This window comes from Tiliqua scincoides, chromosome 4 (genome assembly GCF_035046505.1).
Source record: "Tiliqua scincoides isolate rTilSci1 chromosome 4, rTilSci1.hap2, whole genome shotgun sequence".
NCBI classification, from domain to species: Eukaryota; Metazoa; Chordata; class Lepidosauria; order Squamata; family Scincidae; genus Tiliqua; species Tiliqua scincoides.
The window spans coordinates 47,974,930-47,992,606 of record NC_089824.1 but is presented as its reverse complement, the minus strand read 5'-3'; the positions used below and the strand labels follow the sequence as shown (position 1 = coordinate 47,992,606).

Genomic DNA, 17,677 nt, shown 5'->3' with positions numbered 1-17,677 from the left:
CTCCTATGGCTGCAAGCCGAGGGCCTGCCGGTGCCAGGCTCCTTCGGCGTGCCGCACTGCACGAGCGTGCGCAGCTGGCCCCAGGCAGGGCACGCGCTCCTCCTCCCCGGGCCTGCCCGGCAGCACGTGCTCAGCGCTCCTTCCTCCTCCTGTTGTTGTTGTAGTTGTTGCGGAGGGTGACGAGGACTTTGCCTTGCCCCGCTTGGCCCCGAGCGGGGGTTGCGCGAGGACGCGGCGCCAGAGGAGGGAGCGGGCAGGCGCTCCCGCCCTCCGCTTTCAGCGCCCTTTGCCAAGGGCTGCTCTATATAAGGACACCCCGCTAGGCAGGCAGGAGGCTCTCGCTGGCATTGCACAAGCGGCCAGGACGCAGCGCGGCGGCTGCTGCACTGCCAGCAGCAGGCTCTCCCCTTCCCTGAGCCCCCGGAGAAGCGCCCAGGCCGGGCCCTGCTGCAGGCAAAGGCCCCTGCGGTGTTCGTGGAAGGCTGCGCCGCGGGACCACCCAGGTAACGCGCCCTCTGCACTCTGCGGGCTACAATCCTAGCCACACGTTCCTGGGAGCAAGTCCCATTGACTATAGTGGCACTTACTTCTGAGTAGACATGCATAGGTTTGGGCTCTGAGGCTACAATCCTATCCCTGCTTTTCTGGGAGTAAGCCCCTTTCACTAGAATGGAACTTGCTTCTGAGTAGGCATGCACAGGCTTGGGCTGGAAGGCTGCAGTCCTGTCCACACTTTCCTGGGAGTAAGCCCCGTTCACTGTAATGGGTAGACATGCATAGGTGTGGGCTCTTTCCTGGGACTGTTCAGGGTTTCTGCAGGACTATTCCTTGGGCTGTTCCCTTCAGCTAATGGGAACTATCATGATGGTCCTCTAGTTCCTTGCAGTCGGTCTTCCAAGGTGGTTTGCAAAAAGTTTCACCTGGACAGACTGCCAGTTGGATTTATAAGGTCTGCAGTCCTATGCACACTTACCTGGGAGTGACAGATGGAGAGTTAACTTTTTTAAGGCTGCAGGCTTATGCACTCTTACCTGGGAGTAAGTCCCATTGACTATAATGGGCTTTACTTCTGAGTAAACATGCCTAAGATTGGGCTCTTCATCACCAAATAGCCCCACTGTTGGCTGAAAAGCATCTCTGACTCTCATCTGCTTAACACTTGGAAGCACAATGGTTATAATTCGTACAAATCTTGAAAGAAGTTGTGACGGAATCCTTGAGTAACACCCTGTTCCTAAACACTGTGGTGGATTGTGTCTGATGAATGTGCATCATTGCTTGTGGGATTGCAACTTGCGTAGTGGTGGAGCATTATAGCTGTAGAACACCCAATGATGGCTTCTGTGAGTGGAGCTTCTTTCTGCTTTGCTCCTTTGCTGTGAATATCATTCCACTGTTAGCCAAGTTGCTAAAGCATTTATTGAGACATGCATGAGCTGATTTTCTAGGTACAAATTGACTGTTGTAGCAGTGAAAAGGCACACGCTCTGCATAAGAGCATAGTTCTGTTCTCCCCACCAACCCACAGAAAAGTCAAATGGACAGGGTTTATGGCCTGTAATTCTTTAGTGCAAGTCTGTAATACAATTCTAAAGTACACAGAAATCTGTGGGTTAAGTTGCCCTGAGGTTCATCCTATTAAAACATAATTTTTCTATTTTCTTTCTGCAGGTGCTTCAACAGTGATTCTTGCCTTTTGTGTCTGGTCAGCACCATTGCAATGGCAGCTGTGCCTTCAGCTGGCTGCCTTCTGGCCAAGAATCAATACTACAGAAGTAAGTTTTCTGCCTTGAAATCATAGGCAGTGTTTTTTCTTGTTTCCCTTCTGAAGGAGACTGCCTGGACTTAAATCTTAAACTTTTCTTTGGACGGAGAGCAGTGTGTATAGTATACTACCATGAGAGGTTTTGATAGTCATATTTAAATGACTCTGAGCAAGTACTACTTGTACTTCATTGTTTGGGGGGAAATGCTTAATCTTGAAAGAATCATTATTGTTCCATTCTTATTTGAATGTAAGGAATTTGTCTTAATTCAGTTCTGCTTTGATATGAAATTGTTTGCCTCTTTCCATCTCTAAGGAGAGCTGATACAGAAATGGATTAATAATATAATTTACATTCCTATAATAGAAATGTAAAAATCAAAACTCCAGTCCCTGATGAAAAACAGAGGCATAAGGAATCTTTTCTGATCACCATTTTTTGCACTTAGGGAAGTAGTCTTATACATTACCTAGGAATAAGAGCCAGAGCCTATGCATGTCTCTCAGAAGTAAGTCCCGTTGTGCTCAGTGGGGCTTCCTCCCAGGGAAGTGTGCATAGGATTGCACCCTAAGTCACACTGAATTCAGTGAAGCTTAGTTCTGAGTAGATATGCATAGTATTGCATTGCAAGTCTGCTTTCTTCAGTTGTCATGTATACAGCATGGTTAGACTTCCATAAAGATAGCTTGAATCCAAGCTACTGGTCTGTTTGAATATTGAATAGAAAGTGCTTTTCCCCTAATGTAAATTATCTCTTGCACACAGCACGACTGAATTCTGACTCCAGTGTTTCTTCAAGCAGTTCATTTTGCTGTTCTGAATCCACGGCCTCCTTGGACCAGGAAAAACCCCTCCATGGTATTACTGCTTTAAGCATTATTGGGTACAATCTAGGAAAGTTAAGCATACTGAAATTCTATGGGAATTGGTGCTAGTGCAGTTCTCAGCATTGCGTTTAATTCTCATATAAGTGAGAATGTGTTCCTTTCTCAGGTATTACTGCTTTATGAAAACTAAAGCTTTTTTGTGATTTTAGTTCTTTATTATTCTGTTAGTCACTGAACCTGTATATATTTACAGGGTTACCTGAAGTCTTTGATAAATGTTGGTGGATAAAAGGCTTCTTCCATTGTGAGTCAGTTCCTCAGAACTTGGGCAGGAAAACCTTATCAGCCAGCAGGTAAGATGAATTGCTTCTCTTTAGAGGGACATGATCAATTTTGAATTATTTTCATCTTGCTTAAGGGGAATCTTGTTTTTAATATGAAGCAGTCAGAGTTAACACAAGGATGGCAATGATTGTTGTATGCTAATTTTAGCTGTGGTTCAAACACAGTAACTTGGAAATAACCCCCTGTTGAAAGCAGTGTGTGTCTTTCAAAGATGGTATAACTGGTATTTTAATAATAAAAAGTGGCAAGTATAGTTGGTAAGGGGAGAAAGATGGTGTCCCATTGTGCTATTAATGTAGTAGGTCTAATGTACTTGCTTAGCTGATCCAAAACTTACCTTCCCTTAGCTTGTAAGCAAGTGGAACTGCTTTTGACAAGTTATTGAGAAGTGGAGTTATTATTACCTTATTTCCATCCTCCCTTTTCTCCCCCGGAGGGGACCCAGCTCTCCTCCATAGCTTAGATCTGGGCTTTCCAAACCCTGGCCTGTGGGCCAGATCCGGTGTTTAGAAAAAGCCCTCCCCACCCCGTGAGTGGAGCTTACCATTCTGCATCCCAGGTACAGTTTAGAAGAAATACAGCACCATGGCAGAATAGTAAGCACCGCTTAGGATGAGGAAGTGTTTTCTGGTTTGGACACAACCATTTCCAGTTTGAAGACCACTGACTTAAATTGTGAGACTGCAAAATAAAAATTAAGCATAGGAATGCTCTCTCAGATCACTAACTCATCAGATTCATATCTTACCTGATTTGAATCTTTGTGTGGGATTATCACATTTTGTTTACCCATTCTTTACAGGAGTTCTTGGGACACCACCATTCATCCATGGTCAACCTGTACTCTCTGTGCTTAATTATATTTAATAATGGGGGAAACACAACTTTAAAAAAACTTGAAATGGCTGTGCAACATTTCCCAAGTGTTGACCAATCATAGTGTATCTATGTTTCTTGAGACATTCTCTCTCCTGTTCTAGGCATTTTCTGTATCTGGTTTGTCCTTCCTCTCTATCAATGGAACATGCTTGCTTTAGTCCTTTTTCTAAAATGGCGATGTCTGTTTTTTCTCAGTGGCAGCTGCATGGGGAAAGAAATCTGGTCTGAAGCTATGATGAGGAAGGAGTGTTTTAACTCCTTATATGTATGTCCAACAGAAGTAACCTTGAAACATATTTGGGGCTGGGGGAAGGACTAACCACTTGGCTGCATCCATGGTATCCCACTTGCAATTTGAAGCAGAATTGATTTGATACGATTAGAATCTCCACATGTGAAGGTGCCTTTAGAATCTAGGCTTAGGTTTATTTAATCTTCTCTAGCCTTTATTTGAAGTTTTCTAGTAATTCTTTACACCAGCTTTGTTATAAGGTCTATTCATAGTTTATTTTTTAATTTGTTGACAGTGCCAACAGCTGACTTGGACAGCAAGATGACAGTAATGCTACATATACAGCCTCACTACTTGAGAGACTACATTTTCCAGGTGGCTGCAAGATGAGAAAGCATTTGAAGCTAAGATGCAAGGGAAAGTACTGTGTTCTAAGAATGTATCCATAGTTTTAAAGGATTTGAGGCAACCATGAACTTGACTTCTCATGTCTGCTGCTGAGTTCATGATGGGGAACTGGTGTGCTGCATTTCGTGGTGGCTCTTGCATATTGTTGGAAAAAATGCAAACCAAATCTTGTTAGCAAGGAGTGTCAATTATCCATGCTTACCTTTGTTAAATTGAAAGTATTCTGTAGATTGGGGTAAATGATTCAAGATTATTCTGTCTTGAAGGAAATATGCTTGGAGTTAAGAGTATGATAGACCATTTTTCCCCATAGGCTTAGTTTGTTGGTTATGCCAGCTCTATTGATCTGCAGGCTAAAGTTGTTTCAATGCCAAATACAGATTTTTATTTATTGGTCAATTCTTAGAAGGTTACATGTGGAAACTTTACTTGTTGAAGAAAAAATGTACACCGCAGGCCTAACATAGAAGTAGGTTCCACTGACTGCATCAGTATCGCCTATCACATAGGTGGTATTAACATCACAATTTTGCAGTTCAATCCTATGCATGTTTGTTTAGAAGTAAGTCCTATTGAGTTGATTGGAATTTGCTCCTAGGAAATGGGTATAAGGTTGCAGCCTTAACTTAGAATGCAGCAGGCAGTGTAAAATGTTAGGCAAAGTTATTCCTTTGACACACTAACCCTGATTTTAAAACACTGAAGAACAATCAGAATTCAAGCTTAACAATTCTGATAAAAGAACTTCCTGCTTTTACTCGCTCAGCTTTATTGGACAATCACTGTATAGGATATGTAAACTTAGACATAACACATGGGGAATCTGATGGTTATGTAGTTCTTGAATAGTTAACAACTTAATATGGTAAAAAAAAATAGTTTATGCTGGAGGGAACAGGAAATGACATTGCAGCAATATCAATGGACTGTAATTCTGATAGCACACTAGTATGATGCAGGGGTGGTCCACTTCTGGTATATTTTGAGATCTAGCGTTGATATGACTTCAGTGTGGAAGGTTGTAGGCATCTGGCACGAGCCTAGCATACTTTGGGTTTATACAGTATTTCTACCACCCACCATATGCTAATACTTGTTTGATCCATTATGCTACTGTGTTTAGGTGCATCTGATGGTATAGAAAGCAAATCTAGTGGAAGGAAATGGATGCTGGATAAACCTGGATAAGGTTGAAGATGGTTCATAAAGCAAAGATGTTTCAGGTTGTGGACTTGCCACATTACAGTTTTATTCATCTTTGTATGTATTAAAAAATCTGTAGTTTTGTCAGAATGTACAGAATGAACTTTTTTACTAAGTTTTGTATTAATAAAGTTTATAGATATGTTATTTGTTATGAATGGTGACATCTGTTAATGAATGGTGAGAAGCTGTTAACAGTAAGCATGAATCTGTGGTAGAACAGAGAAGCAGCTTGGGCCTTATCATGAGGAGAAAAAAAAGAACAGTGGAATGGTGATCCACTCAAAACCTGCTTTTCATTTTAAAAACAGAAGGGCTATATTGGAACTTTATGTTGCTACTTTGATGATTCTTAATTGCTCATCAGTCATTTAGTAGAACTGATAAATCAAACCAGTTCAAAGACGTTCTGAGGATTGCAGGAAATATTTAGTTACATTCTCAGCATGGTAACAAGTATAAGTCATACATTGTGGAACATTATAAAAACATCTTGACACCTACGTGATTTTTATCCAGAGCACTTGTGATATAAAGGCATGGCTTGAAGTTCTGATCAATACTATAGCTGACAGCAGCTAAAAAGGACAGTATAAGTACAGTGTAGGAAGAAAGGGCTATGAAAGGAATTCTTAGATAATGTACTCTATTTCCAAGATCCAATTCATTCTAAACAAAAATAGAACAAGCACCTTTTGAATAATTTCATGGGTTCAAAATCCATGGGTCCTTTTTCTTCAAGGTGGCTGATGAAAAAAATGATTAAATATGAATATGTTTTGAATACAACTGCTCTTAAAGGTATACATTAGAGGATTTAAAAGGTTAGGAAGAATATCAGTTGAAGTGGACAAGTTCCCACCATTACAAACTGCTTTTTTAACAAGGCAACCCATGCGTATAATGCTGAAATAATTACCAATTTTTGTTTGCTAGTCCTTGTTAGGTTATTACAAAATCATTAGTAGAGAATGCAAACATAGTTTGATGAAACCAATCTGTTTGCCTTGGAAACAATGACTTGACTACAATCCTATATGCACTTACCTAGAGGTAAGCTCTATTGAACTCAGTGGGGCTTACTTCTGAGTATACATGTATAAGAATGTGCTGTAAAGGTACCAAGATTCACAAGATTACCAGATGCCCTGTGTATGTTGCATAAGTCCATTAGTATTGCACTCAAATAGGTCTGGCCACTGTTAGACAAGCTGTGGTTGCATACAGATTGGATTACTGCAATGAATGCGTGTGGGGTTGCCTAGAGGAGTGTTCAGAAACTGTAGCTGGCCCAAAATGCAGGAGCCAGAGCAGAATCTGGTGTGCTTTCCTTGGGCTATACCACACCAGTATCTTTCTGTCTGCACTAGTTTCTAGTTTGGTTCTGAGCATAATTCCCAACTACGAGTTTTTCCTTATAAAGTTCTACATAGTTTGGGATCATTGAAAGAATGCTTTTCCCATGCTAGCCTGCCTGCTCACTGTACTCCTCATCGGAGGCCTTGCTGTGACTCTGCTATCAGAAGCACATTTGGCTGGGATGCAGGACAAGTACCTCACCAAAGGTACGTATCCTACATATGTTGGCAGGAGTTGGCGTATCCTCCTCATTCATGGTATTTTGATGGGCGGCAAAGACACTTTGGTTCTGCTAAGCATTTAGTCTGATTTTTTAAAACTAGAAAAATACATAAATTAACAAAGTAAAAATGAGAGAAACTGTTTTCCTTTTAAGACGGTACAGGTGTGCATCACTTAAGGACAGGTATATGTTCTCCCATCCCTGTTATGCAATTAGGTCATTAAGCTAACATTCAGTCCAAGCTAGTGCCTTTGTTTGTAAAGAGACACTGCCTGCCAGACAGTAGCTGGCTGCACAGGCTAGACTACCTGTGCATTAAGACTAGACTTCCTGCATTAAGAGCCTCTCTGTTGTGTAAACAGACACTCTGCTGCAGGCTATGGGAGACCCGACTGTCTCATTAAGAGCTTCCTTGTGCTTTGACCACCATCATATATGCAATCCGTCATTAAGCAGAAGGTTGTTAAGTGATGCACGTCTGTATAGTGAGAGATACCCTCATACCTTACGATCATGACTTTTCCATGTGCTGGCTACTACCTCATATGTATTAAAGGCACACATTTTAAAGGATCATTTCGGTTATGTGCTAGGAGTAACACAATTATTTGGAGTATTTATACGTCAGTTTTCTTAATCCTGGTGAGTAACTCAAAGCATCTTATAAATTAAATTTATATATATTTGGCCTACATACACAATTTAAAAACAATAAAACATTAGTTGTACAACGATTGTTTATTAAAAAAATCTCCAAGTGAGGATAAAAACAAAACGAATGGTGAACAGGCAGCAACCAATAACCTGTAGTAACCTAGGGGAACGTCATAAAACCTTATCAATTAAAGTGAAGACCTAATTAAAATCCAACCAGAATAAATGAGACCCTGCTGGAATACCATCAAAGAGGAGGAAGTTCACAAGTTCTCAGAGGGAACTCCAGAGGGTGGGTGAAACCACCAAGAAAGCCCTTTCTCTAGCCATAAACCCCTCCCTCTACTTATTCAAACACAAATCCTCTTGGAATAAAGGGAACAGCAAAAAAGCCCTTCAGCCCCAACCAGCTCTCACCTGGAAAGTGTCTAGGGGTCCTAACCCACTGGAAATACTTCCTAACCTTCCTCCCCAAATAGCAATGTGAGGCCTGGCATTAGGCTATCAGATAAATTATCACTGGGTCTAAAAGCACTATACCCCCTGTCCTTCCACTCAACCTCTGCTCTCACCAGAGCCACAGATTAAAGAAATGGAAGAAACTTGAAGTGGAGATAATGAGCAACTTTGCTGTGGTATATTACTGTTTGTTGTTGGATAGGAAACTTCTACACATTAATCTTATCTGTGGTGTACAGTGCCATTAAACCAATGGAAAATCCCAGGGGTTTGGGGCATCAGATGGGAATAGGCAATTCAAATCTATCTGTCTGTCTATGTATGCATGCATCCAGTGTTAGTGGCTGAAGAAGAGGCTAATTTTGCTGCTGGACCAAACTAGGTGTACATAGAATCATGCAATATGACTGGATTTGTAGGGTGGGGATCACTTTTTTTACAGATAGTAAGAAGAGAGGCTAAGGAACAGGACAAATCCACTGTGGCTGGACAGAGACTTCAGTACTTGGCCTGCACTGTGGTTCTGATCCCAATCGAAGTTCCTATGCACACTTTAGTTGCTTTCTGTGGCCCTTTTGATTTCTATTTGAAAAAAAAAACAAACATCCCCCAGCTGCCCACACTGGGTAATTAAGCACATGTCTAACTTGGTGCTGCTCCTAGTATTAAATCATTATTTTGTTTCTCAAAACTACAGCATAACAGGTTGATGTCTGGAAAGAGCACACTCTGGTATGTGTGTCACTAAGTCACAGCAAAATATTGCTTACTGTGGTCAGGAAAAGGTCAGGGTTTTTCAAGCCCATCTTGTACCAGAAAAGCTTATATCAGACTGCTAATTTTATATAACATATTCTCTGTGTCAAGAGATGATATTCCAACAGCATCCCATTTCATCCATGAAGATAAGATCCTATTACCTGTTAGTGCCCTCTGTGACTTCTGGTTTATAACTGAGATTTGTTAGTTTTCCAAAACAGAATTCTGTATAGTCATATGTCACAGCTACTTCCTGAGCAGCCAACTTTTTTTTTTTTTTAAATAAAAATAGCTTCCTGACCAACTCAGTCCTAAATATAGCACTGAGGTCAAATCTATGGGCACAATCCAGTCAAAGTTCAGCACTTTAAATTCTTAGTTCACTAAGAGAGATTTGTACCTGAGCTTAAGTCTCTCCTTGAGATCTGTTGTATTTAAGAGGGTTTTGACAGGCTTGTGTCCTATGGAATTAATTCATTATCAAATTGTTTAGGAACTGGGTGTATGTTTGACGTGTTTCACAGTCTCTGGCTTTAATCCATGCACATCATCTACACCAGTATCACTAACATCAATGAGATTCTTCAGTTTAACTGCCAAAGATCACAGTCCTAGAGATGTTGATTGACACACTGCAGTTTCCATTCATAAATGGTGTCCCATCAAACATATACGTGGGATAGCTAATCTCCCTCTGTCCCATCCTCCGACACTTTCCCCTCCTTTCTCTCTGTCCCTTCTCCTTCTACAGAGTTCTCTCTAGTGGTGTAGCTATTTAACAACCCTTAGGTGATTAATACCCTTCCAGTGTCTGGTCTGGGACCTGGGGAGGCCATGAGTGGCTGCCCCATGCCTCAGAAAGCCTCCAGGAGGCCTTAGAAAGGCACTTCTGGTTCTCTCTCCTCCCTCCTTCTCCTTCTTCTATAGGGCTCCATTGTTTTCTATAGGGCTCCATTGTTGTGTGAATGATAGCTGTAGAGTCTCCCTCTCTAGACTTCGGGTGAGTGAGCTAACTCAGTTAGACCTCCCCCTTTTAATGAGCACTTTTAGTAAAGGTTGTGTACCTTCATGATTGTCTCCGTTTTCCTTTCACCACCAAATTACACAATCGTGTCATTGGCCATTACACATGATTGCTTTTCCTCCCCACGTGCACATGTAGTTTGTGTTGTGCAAAACTCTGTGGGTAATACTGCTTAAGACTTTTAGGGCACAATCATAACCACCTTTCCAGTACTGGCATAGCTGTGCCAGTTGGGCATGTGCTGCATCCTGCAGTTGGGGGGGGGGGCAGTCACAGAGGCCTCCTCAAACTAAGGCAACGTTTGTTCCCTTACCTCGGAGTTGTATTGCCCTTACCTCAGTGCTGGAAAGTTGGTTAGGGTTGCATCCTTAGTCCATGAACCTCAGTACTGAAGTATTTCCAGGATTTTCAGGCAGGGAGTTTTTGCCAGCCCTACCTGGAGATACCAAGCATGTGCTCTATATCTGTGCTACATCTCCACCTTGAATGTATGTATCAAACTGCTCCTGCCAGGGAGCTATAGAGAAAACAGGAAAGAAATCTATTCACTTACTAGCACCTGTGTGGAGCCTGTTTATATCATACTGTATATACCAGGGCTGGTCAACCTTTCAAATTTAGGGCTCCTGGACCTTTAACAATTGGGTACAAGAGGAAATTTCAGAAATTCCCTCTCTATGTAAATGTTAAAGGTCCAGGAGCCCTAAAGTTGAAAGGTTGGCTACCCCAGCACGTACTAATCAAGATTCAACAGGCGACAACCATGAAACTTGTTGGGTAGCTTTGGAAAAGTCCTTGTTTCTTATCTTAAACTATTTCATAGTATTAATGGGACAACCCTATGTATCTGGAGGTTTTTGGAGGAAGAAAAAAAAAGAAAAACAAATTGGAATTGGCAGGGGGAGGGAAAGGAAAGCTAAGGACAATCAGCAGAAGCAGGTACAGGAACGTAACCAGGTTATTCTTATCTTTTCTTGAGCATGCGCACCAATAAGGCCAACAAATATTATTTTACTTTTGGATTTATTTGTAATGCTGTTGACAATGTCAAGCTATGTCCTTCTTTGGAGGAAGCATGAAGTGAAAAAATATTCTGTGATTGGATTTGTGGAGCAGAGCTTGCTGTGTAAGTACAGTAAATGCCTGGGCATGGATGAACTCCTTAGCAGGCCTATCCTGCAGGAAAGCTTCAGCTGCAATGGTATTCCAAGTGGCTCGTACCATATCAAAAGCAATACCGTTTCATAGTGCAGAGGAGGCAGACCCAGCTAACCCCTCCCCCTCTGCCATGTGTACCTCCAACTACACAGAGCACACTGTGTTTAAAGGCCAATAGAAGGGATGTCACATAATATGACTTTATTTAACCTTGGCCCTCTTTGTGCCCTGAGGGCCAAACCAGATGTAAGGAGGGAGATGCATCAAAGCAGTTTGTTACTTCAAATTTTTTCCACAAATAGCTACTAATCTGGACTGGGACACAGGGGGAATGGCTTAATGCTTCCTGCCCCAGGACATTTCTTAAAGAAAACTTCCTCTCTTCCAGTGGTGACACTAGGATTCGCGTCACCAGGTGCGGGAGGCCTGTGCGTCACTCCAGGTAGTGGGCGGGGCAATGCCCCAGGTGGGCGTTGTGATGTACTATCGCCCCACCCCCATCGGTTTTTTGGCTGTACCTTTTGTTATAACACAGATATTTCAATGTGGTTTGTTTCATTGCATTCTGCATGAAAGTACACATTGACTGATATATGACATGATGGTATTATTCCTCCAAATTCTGATTTTAGTGATTTTGAAAACTTGTAGAGTCTCTCTCTCTCTCTCTCTCTCTCTCTCTCTCACACACACACACACACACACACACACACACACACACACCCCTGTGTCAACTTACTAACACCTTATTGCAGCAGTTCTCAAACTTTTAGCACTGGGACCCAATTTTAAAATCTGTCCAGGACCCATTGGAAGTGATGTCATGGCCAGAAGTGACATCATCAAGCAAATTAAAATAAATATTTATAAATAGTTAAATTAAAATGAAAGAAATAAATAAGGGGGAGCCAGTCCTGTTCCACCAAGTGAATCTGCTCTGAAGTAAGTCCTATTGTGGTCAATGGGGCTTACTCTCAGGAAAGTGTGGGTAGGATTGCAGCCTGTGAGCCCAAGCCTATGCATGTCTACTCTGAAGTAAGTCCCATAGTGGTCAATGGAGCTTACTCTGTAGTCTGCCTACAATAACAACACCCACAAAAAGAAACAGTGAGTTTTCCAGCCATCCCAGTGCCCAGTTTAAAGTTCTTCTATTTCAGGCACATCAGAATAAAGACCCACCTGGCTTCACAAGTGCAAGATAGAAAACTTTCCCCTTAGCATTCAAGCCTCTTTTTTGTTCTTTTTTTTTGGGGGGGGGGGCTGCCTTCTGTTGCACTCCAGCTCCATCAGATCAGGACCCTTCTGGTGTCCTCACATTCCCCTTTGCCTGGTCTGACCACCAGCCAAGGCACATCTGCCTGCTCATGAGTATACGCAACTGTGAGGCTGCTTTGCTTTCCATAGGGCTCCATAGACTGGGAGGGAGGCAGCTGGGGGGGGGGGGAAGGAATCTTTTGGGGGGGGGCTGCACTCATTGGATGAGGACCATTCTGATGTTCTTGGAGCCTCTCAGCCTGCCTGGACTAAGGCAAGTCTGCCTGCTCGCAAGTAAACGCAGGCACGTGGCTTTGTTTCGGGCTCAGACTCACAGCTGGGAGGAGGGAGCTTCTTGGGTGTTTTTGGGGGGCTGCATTCATTGGATCGGGACCATTCTGATGTCGTTGGATTCCTCTCAGCCTGCCCTTTCCGATGGACTATGGCAAGTACGCCTACTCGTGCATAAACACGTGATCTGGTTCACTTTCACTTTCCATAGGGCTCCATGCATTTTTTCCTTCCGGTTTTTTGGTCATAACTTTCGAATGAAAGGAGCAATTGCAATTCTGTTTTTTGCACTGCACTCCGCTGGCCATTCCGCATCCAAAAGTGTCTGGCATGACATGGCAACTCCTAATCCCACAATGTTAGCGTGTCCTCCCCCCAGGGTGTCACCCGGTGCAGCCCGCACCCCCTGCCCCCCCCAGCGATGCCAGTGCTCTCTTCTGAAGCTGCTATATGCCCAGATTTTGGAAGAAGGGAAAGACACTGCTGTGCCAGGACTGAGGGCAATCTGATCATTCCATAAAATTGTAGATGCTGTAGCACCAAAAGTGGTAATTTGTGTAGCTTTTGGAACACTAAATGAAAAGGTTCAATGAACTGAAAGAGATCAGCTTTAGGTCACTGTAAATTAAGCCATAGCCACTTAAAGGTGACTTTGCTTGCATTTCACAAACGCAGGTGGCTTTATAGAGTGATATTTTTATAAGGATCAATAGTTCTTCTTCCATATAGGATCTATCATTGTGTGAGCTGCATGAGTGAACTGTTTCTTATGCCCCCCCACGTAATATTCTTTGATGCCAGTATTAGGACAAAAGAAACATGCACGTAAAAGAAAATAGATTATATTTTCAGTTTCTATATAGCACCTCTATTTTATTTTCCTTTTCCCCAGTTCAACAAAATCGGCAATATAAATTTCTGTTATATTTTTAAATAAGTCACAAATTGGCAGCACTATAAAATTGTTGAGCCACTGTCTCAGTACAATTCCCAATGTTTCTTTTTGTGACCATATTAAAAAATATATTGGTGACATGGCTTAATTCATGCAGTTCATTTGGGAAGCGGAATGCCTACAGCAATCTCATTTCAAAATTTCTTTAAAAACAAGAGTGCAGAGGACAGCATTTTATTCTTATCACAAGGACTAGGTGTGCAATCCTATACTGTATACACTTACCTGGGAAATTCCAATACAGAAGTAAATCTCAATGAATTAAATGTTACTTCTGAGTAGATATGCATAGGATTGCACTGGATGAATTTTCAGGAGAATATATAGAGACTTACAAATGCTCCCTCCCTTCCTCCAACATGCCCTCCTGCCACCTTCTCCACCCCTCCGTACCACCCAGTGCAACCTTACCAGCACTGGGTTCTGGCCAACACTGGAATGGGTATGCAGAGCTACTGGGCTAGTGCAGACCTTCCTGCAGGTGGCTCACAAGACATTGCAGATGTGCCTTATGGCACGTTTGCGACATTCTGAGCTGGTGCTGGCTCAAGCCAAACTTAGGATTGTGCCATAAGACATTCAGGCAATAGTACGTTGAAAGGTTACTTCAGCTATCCACACACAGGCCTGTTTTGTGTTATCCTGTTGAACTGTCATGGACCATGAACCTAAACCATGCTATGCTCTACAAAACATAGTTGAGCAAACCATTCTGGCCTATGACATTAATAGCACAATCCTATGAGTGTCTGCTCAGAAGTAAACCCCATTGAGTTCCATGAGACTTACTCCCCCTTGTATATGATTGCAGTCTAAGGGCACAATCGTTAGATTGTGCTGGGCCGGCACAAGTCCCTTGCGTCAGCCTGGAAGGGTCACAAGCGTGTTGTAAAGCATGTTTGCATCTCTTCAGAAGTCAGCTGTGCTGGCGCACACAAGTGCACTGGCCCATGGAGGCCAGATTCTGTCTCCACAGAGGTGGAAGAAGGTAAGTCTGTGCCAGCCAAGCTTGGCCAGCGCAGGGGTCTGGGGGTGTGTGCAGAGGGCAGGGAGGAGGCATTCCGGGGTGGGGGAAGGGCGGGCACCAGATGGGCCTGTGGGCAGGTGGGAGATAAGCAGGGGGTGGAGCCAGGACCTGGCAGTTATGCCAGATCCTGACCCCATTTTCACGCCAGCTCCAGGCTACTTGGATCTGTGACACCTCTTTAGGTGGCACAGATTTCAGTTGTCTCATTGGAGCTGCAGCAGCTCTCGGGGTAAGGTGAGTTGCTTTCAGCCCAAAACTTGCGCTGGATATGGGGCTGGCATGCCAGCCTCTCCGTTCCAGTACAAGTTAGGATTGAGCTGCCCGTGTTATACTTTTCAGTTAGCATTTGGGAGAATGCTCTCCTAAGGCTCAATGGGGATGCTCAGCAATGACATCACATGTCATCACAGAATTTCCAGGATGCCAAGTTCCATGGAGCTTGGCTTTGAGATGTGATGTTGCACTGCTACACTGTCATGCAACTTAGGAGGAACACTGGGTGTAAATCCGAAGGGACTGATGGAGCAATTGGGCGAAAGGGAATTGGATCTTGGCATGCGTGGCTGCCACCAAGCTCTGCCCCTTCCCACCTGTTCCCCTGCCTGGCCAGCTACCTCTCCTGAATTGCCCCGATACTCCCTTGAGATGCTCCCACTGTTGACCTACCTGCTCTGGTGGTTCTGAGCCGCTGTCCCACACACAGGGCCTCTTGCTGTTAGCTCTGGCAGCCCTGGTGTGTAGAATAGCAGCACAACATTCATGCCATCAGTCCAGTACTTACGACAGCAGATAGCAAGATCTGCCACCGTAAACCCTGGATAAGTTTGGTCTACTAGTGTTTGCTCTGCAGTATGAGTTACTTATCTCAGCGCAGATGATCCTGTTTCAATGAGTTTCTTGATCTTCCCATTACTTTACTGCCAAGGAACTTGACCTCATTTCATTTGCTTCTGGCCTTTCTGATCTTCAACTGTTGCTTTTGGAACTTGGCCTTTCCTTGTCTTGGACTATGTTACTCAGTCCTGGCCTTCCCATCTTTGGTTGCTGTTTACAAAATGTGACCCTTGCCTTATCTGAAGGATGCTAGTCACCTTCAGTCCCAGTAGACTGATGGGGCCTCCTGATCTTGACACCTGACCACCTGGGGCTAAACTCTGGCAACTGCTTTGTTAACTGAAACTTGTCAACCTCAAAGCAAATCAACTTTAATATTTGGGGGGATGATCAGTGAGTTAAAATATCAGGGGAATCAATTAAGTGACAAGTGCTTGAACCACCTTCTCTATATCCTTTGTATAAATTGCAGTGCTTAGTATTTATCTGAGATAGGATGACTGGTCCAGCCTGAGCACAACTTCTTAGGCTGTGCTTCAGTTCAATCAGTTTAGGAACAAAGGTTTATGGTGCAGGAAAAGTCCATTCTTTCCTATAAATCATGTAATATTACATAAGCCAGTCATTCAACACTAAGCCAGCAATGCTGAGCTGGACGGGCAGGAGTCCTAATAATTAGTAATCTGTTTCTTTTAAGGTTTATATAGCATGGGAATCATGAGCAGACTGATCAGTGAGTTACAAGACTACATTCAATGTAGTTTTTGGAAGTGATTTGGGATTTTTCTGTGCCATGCAAGTCCATGTTTGCAAAACAGGAGAGAGGGTTCTGCCCCCGTATCTGCCAGTGTTCTTACAATGCCAGTGTTCTGTGCAAACCTGCCCTTTATTTCACTGGATGTTCAAATAGTGTTTTCACGTCTAAGAGCTCAGTATAGATGAACGCCAGGATGTCTAGCCAGTAACAGGATTGGCCATCCCGTGAAGCAGAGTGAAGCAAAGCTGCTTCAGGCAGTAGTCCGGAGGTCAATTTTCAAGCTGTGCAGACTGACACCCTATGCATGGCCTGCCAAGGAATTTGAAATAGGGCCATGTTGCTATTCACCTTCACTTCCTAATAGAAAAGGAAGGAAGTGGGGGAAGGCTTGAAAGAAGTAAGAACTGGGACTATGGTTTTAAAAGAGAAAGGGGAAGGGAGGAATGGAAGGGGGAAGTCATTTGGCACTTTCATCCAGGCAGCAAAATATAAAGGCTGCCATTGGTAATTGCTTTAGATTTCTTGTGAGGTGGCTTCCATCTCCTGAAAATTGAGTTGTCGAAAGCACCCACTGCATGCCTAACTCAACTGTTTAGATTGCCACCTCAGATGTCTATGTAGGTTGGATTGTGGTGGTATGCAGATGAAATACTTGGTTGGTGATGGGAAGCCATGGCACGTGTATAAGTTGCTAGGAGCTGGAAATCTCCATGTGATAGAATTTAGAGAACAGCTGTCCTGTGAGCTGGAGGTCATTTGTAAGACAGAAATCAGAACTGTATGGCAACAGTCATTGCAGCCATACCCCCCCCCCCCCCACAATAAGCACACTTGACACATGTGTTCGAGCACACACACTCTGGGGTAGGCAAGAAAGACCATCCCTGAGCCTATTTGGTCATGTGGCAAAAAATTCCTACCTTACCCCCAGCAGGGTGACCAACATATGCCAGACTATATGAAAACAGGGCAGGAGGGTGGGCTTCACCTCTACAAGACAATGGTGCCAGGCCTTGTGGCAGACCCCTTAAGGGATACCTGCTCCTTTGACCTGAAAGCACCCGCTGCATACCTAACTCAACTGTTTAGCATGCCACTGCAGAAGCCTATGTTTGTGGTGTTATGCAGATGAAATAATTGGTTGGTGGTGGAAAGCCATGGCATATGAATAAGTTGCAAGGAGCTGAAATCTCCATGTGATGCAATTTAGGACAGCTGTCCTATGTTTTGGAGGTCATTTGTATGATAAAACTCAGAATTGGA

The 17,677-nt window shown here is 43.3% G+C and overlaps 1 protein-coding gene across 1 annotated transcript; it reads left to right on the top strand.

The window, feature by feature from the left end:
* The first annotated feature begins 243 nt into the window (after positions 1–243).
* PPDPFL (pancreatic progenitor cell differentiation and proliferation factor like) lies at positions 244–5,807 on the top strand. The gene is made up of 5 exons (XM_066625283.1): positions 244–503; positions 1,672–1,775; positions 2,532–2,624; positions 2,847–2,946; positions 4,345–5,807. Exons 2-5 carry the CDS (start codon positions 1,721–1,723, stop codon positions 4,355–4,357), a joined length of 261 nt encoding a protein of 86 aa, XP_066481380.1. The 5' UTR covers positions 244–503; positions 1,672–1,720; the 3' UTR covers positions 4,358–5,807.
* Positions 5,808–17,677: the final 11,870 nt, after the last annotated feature.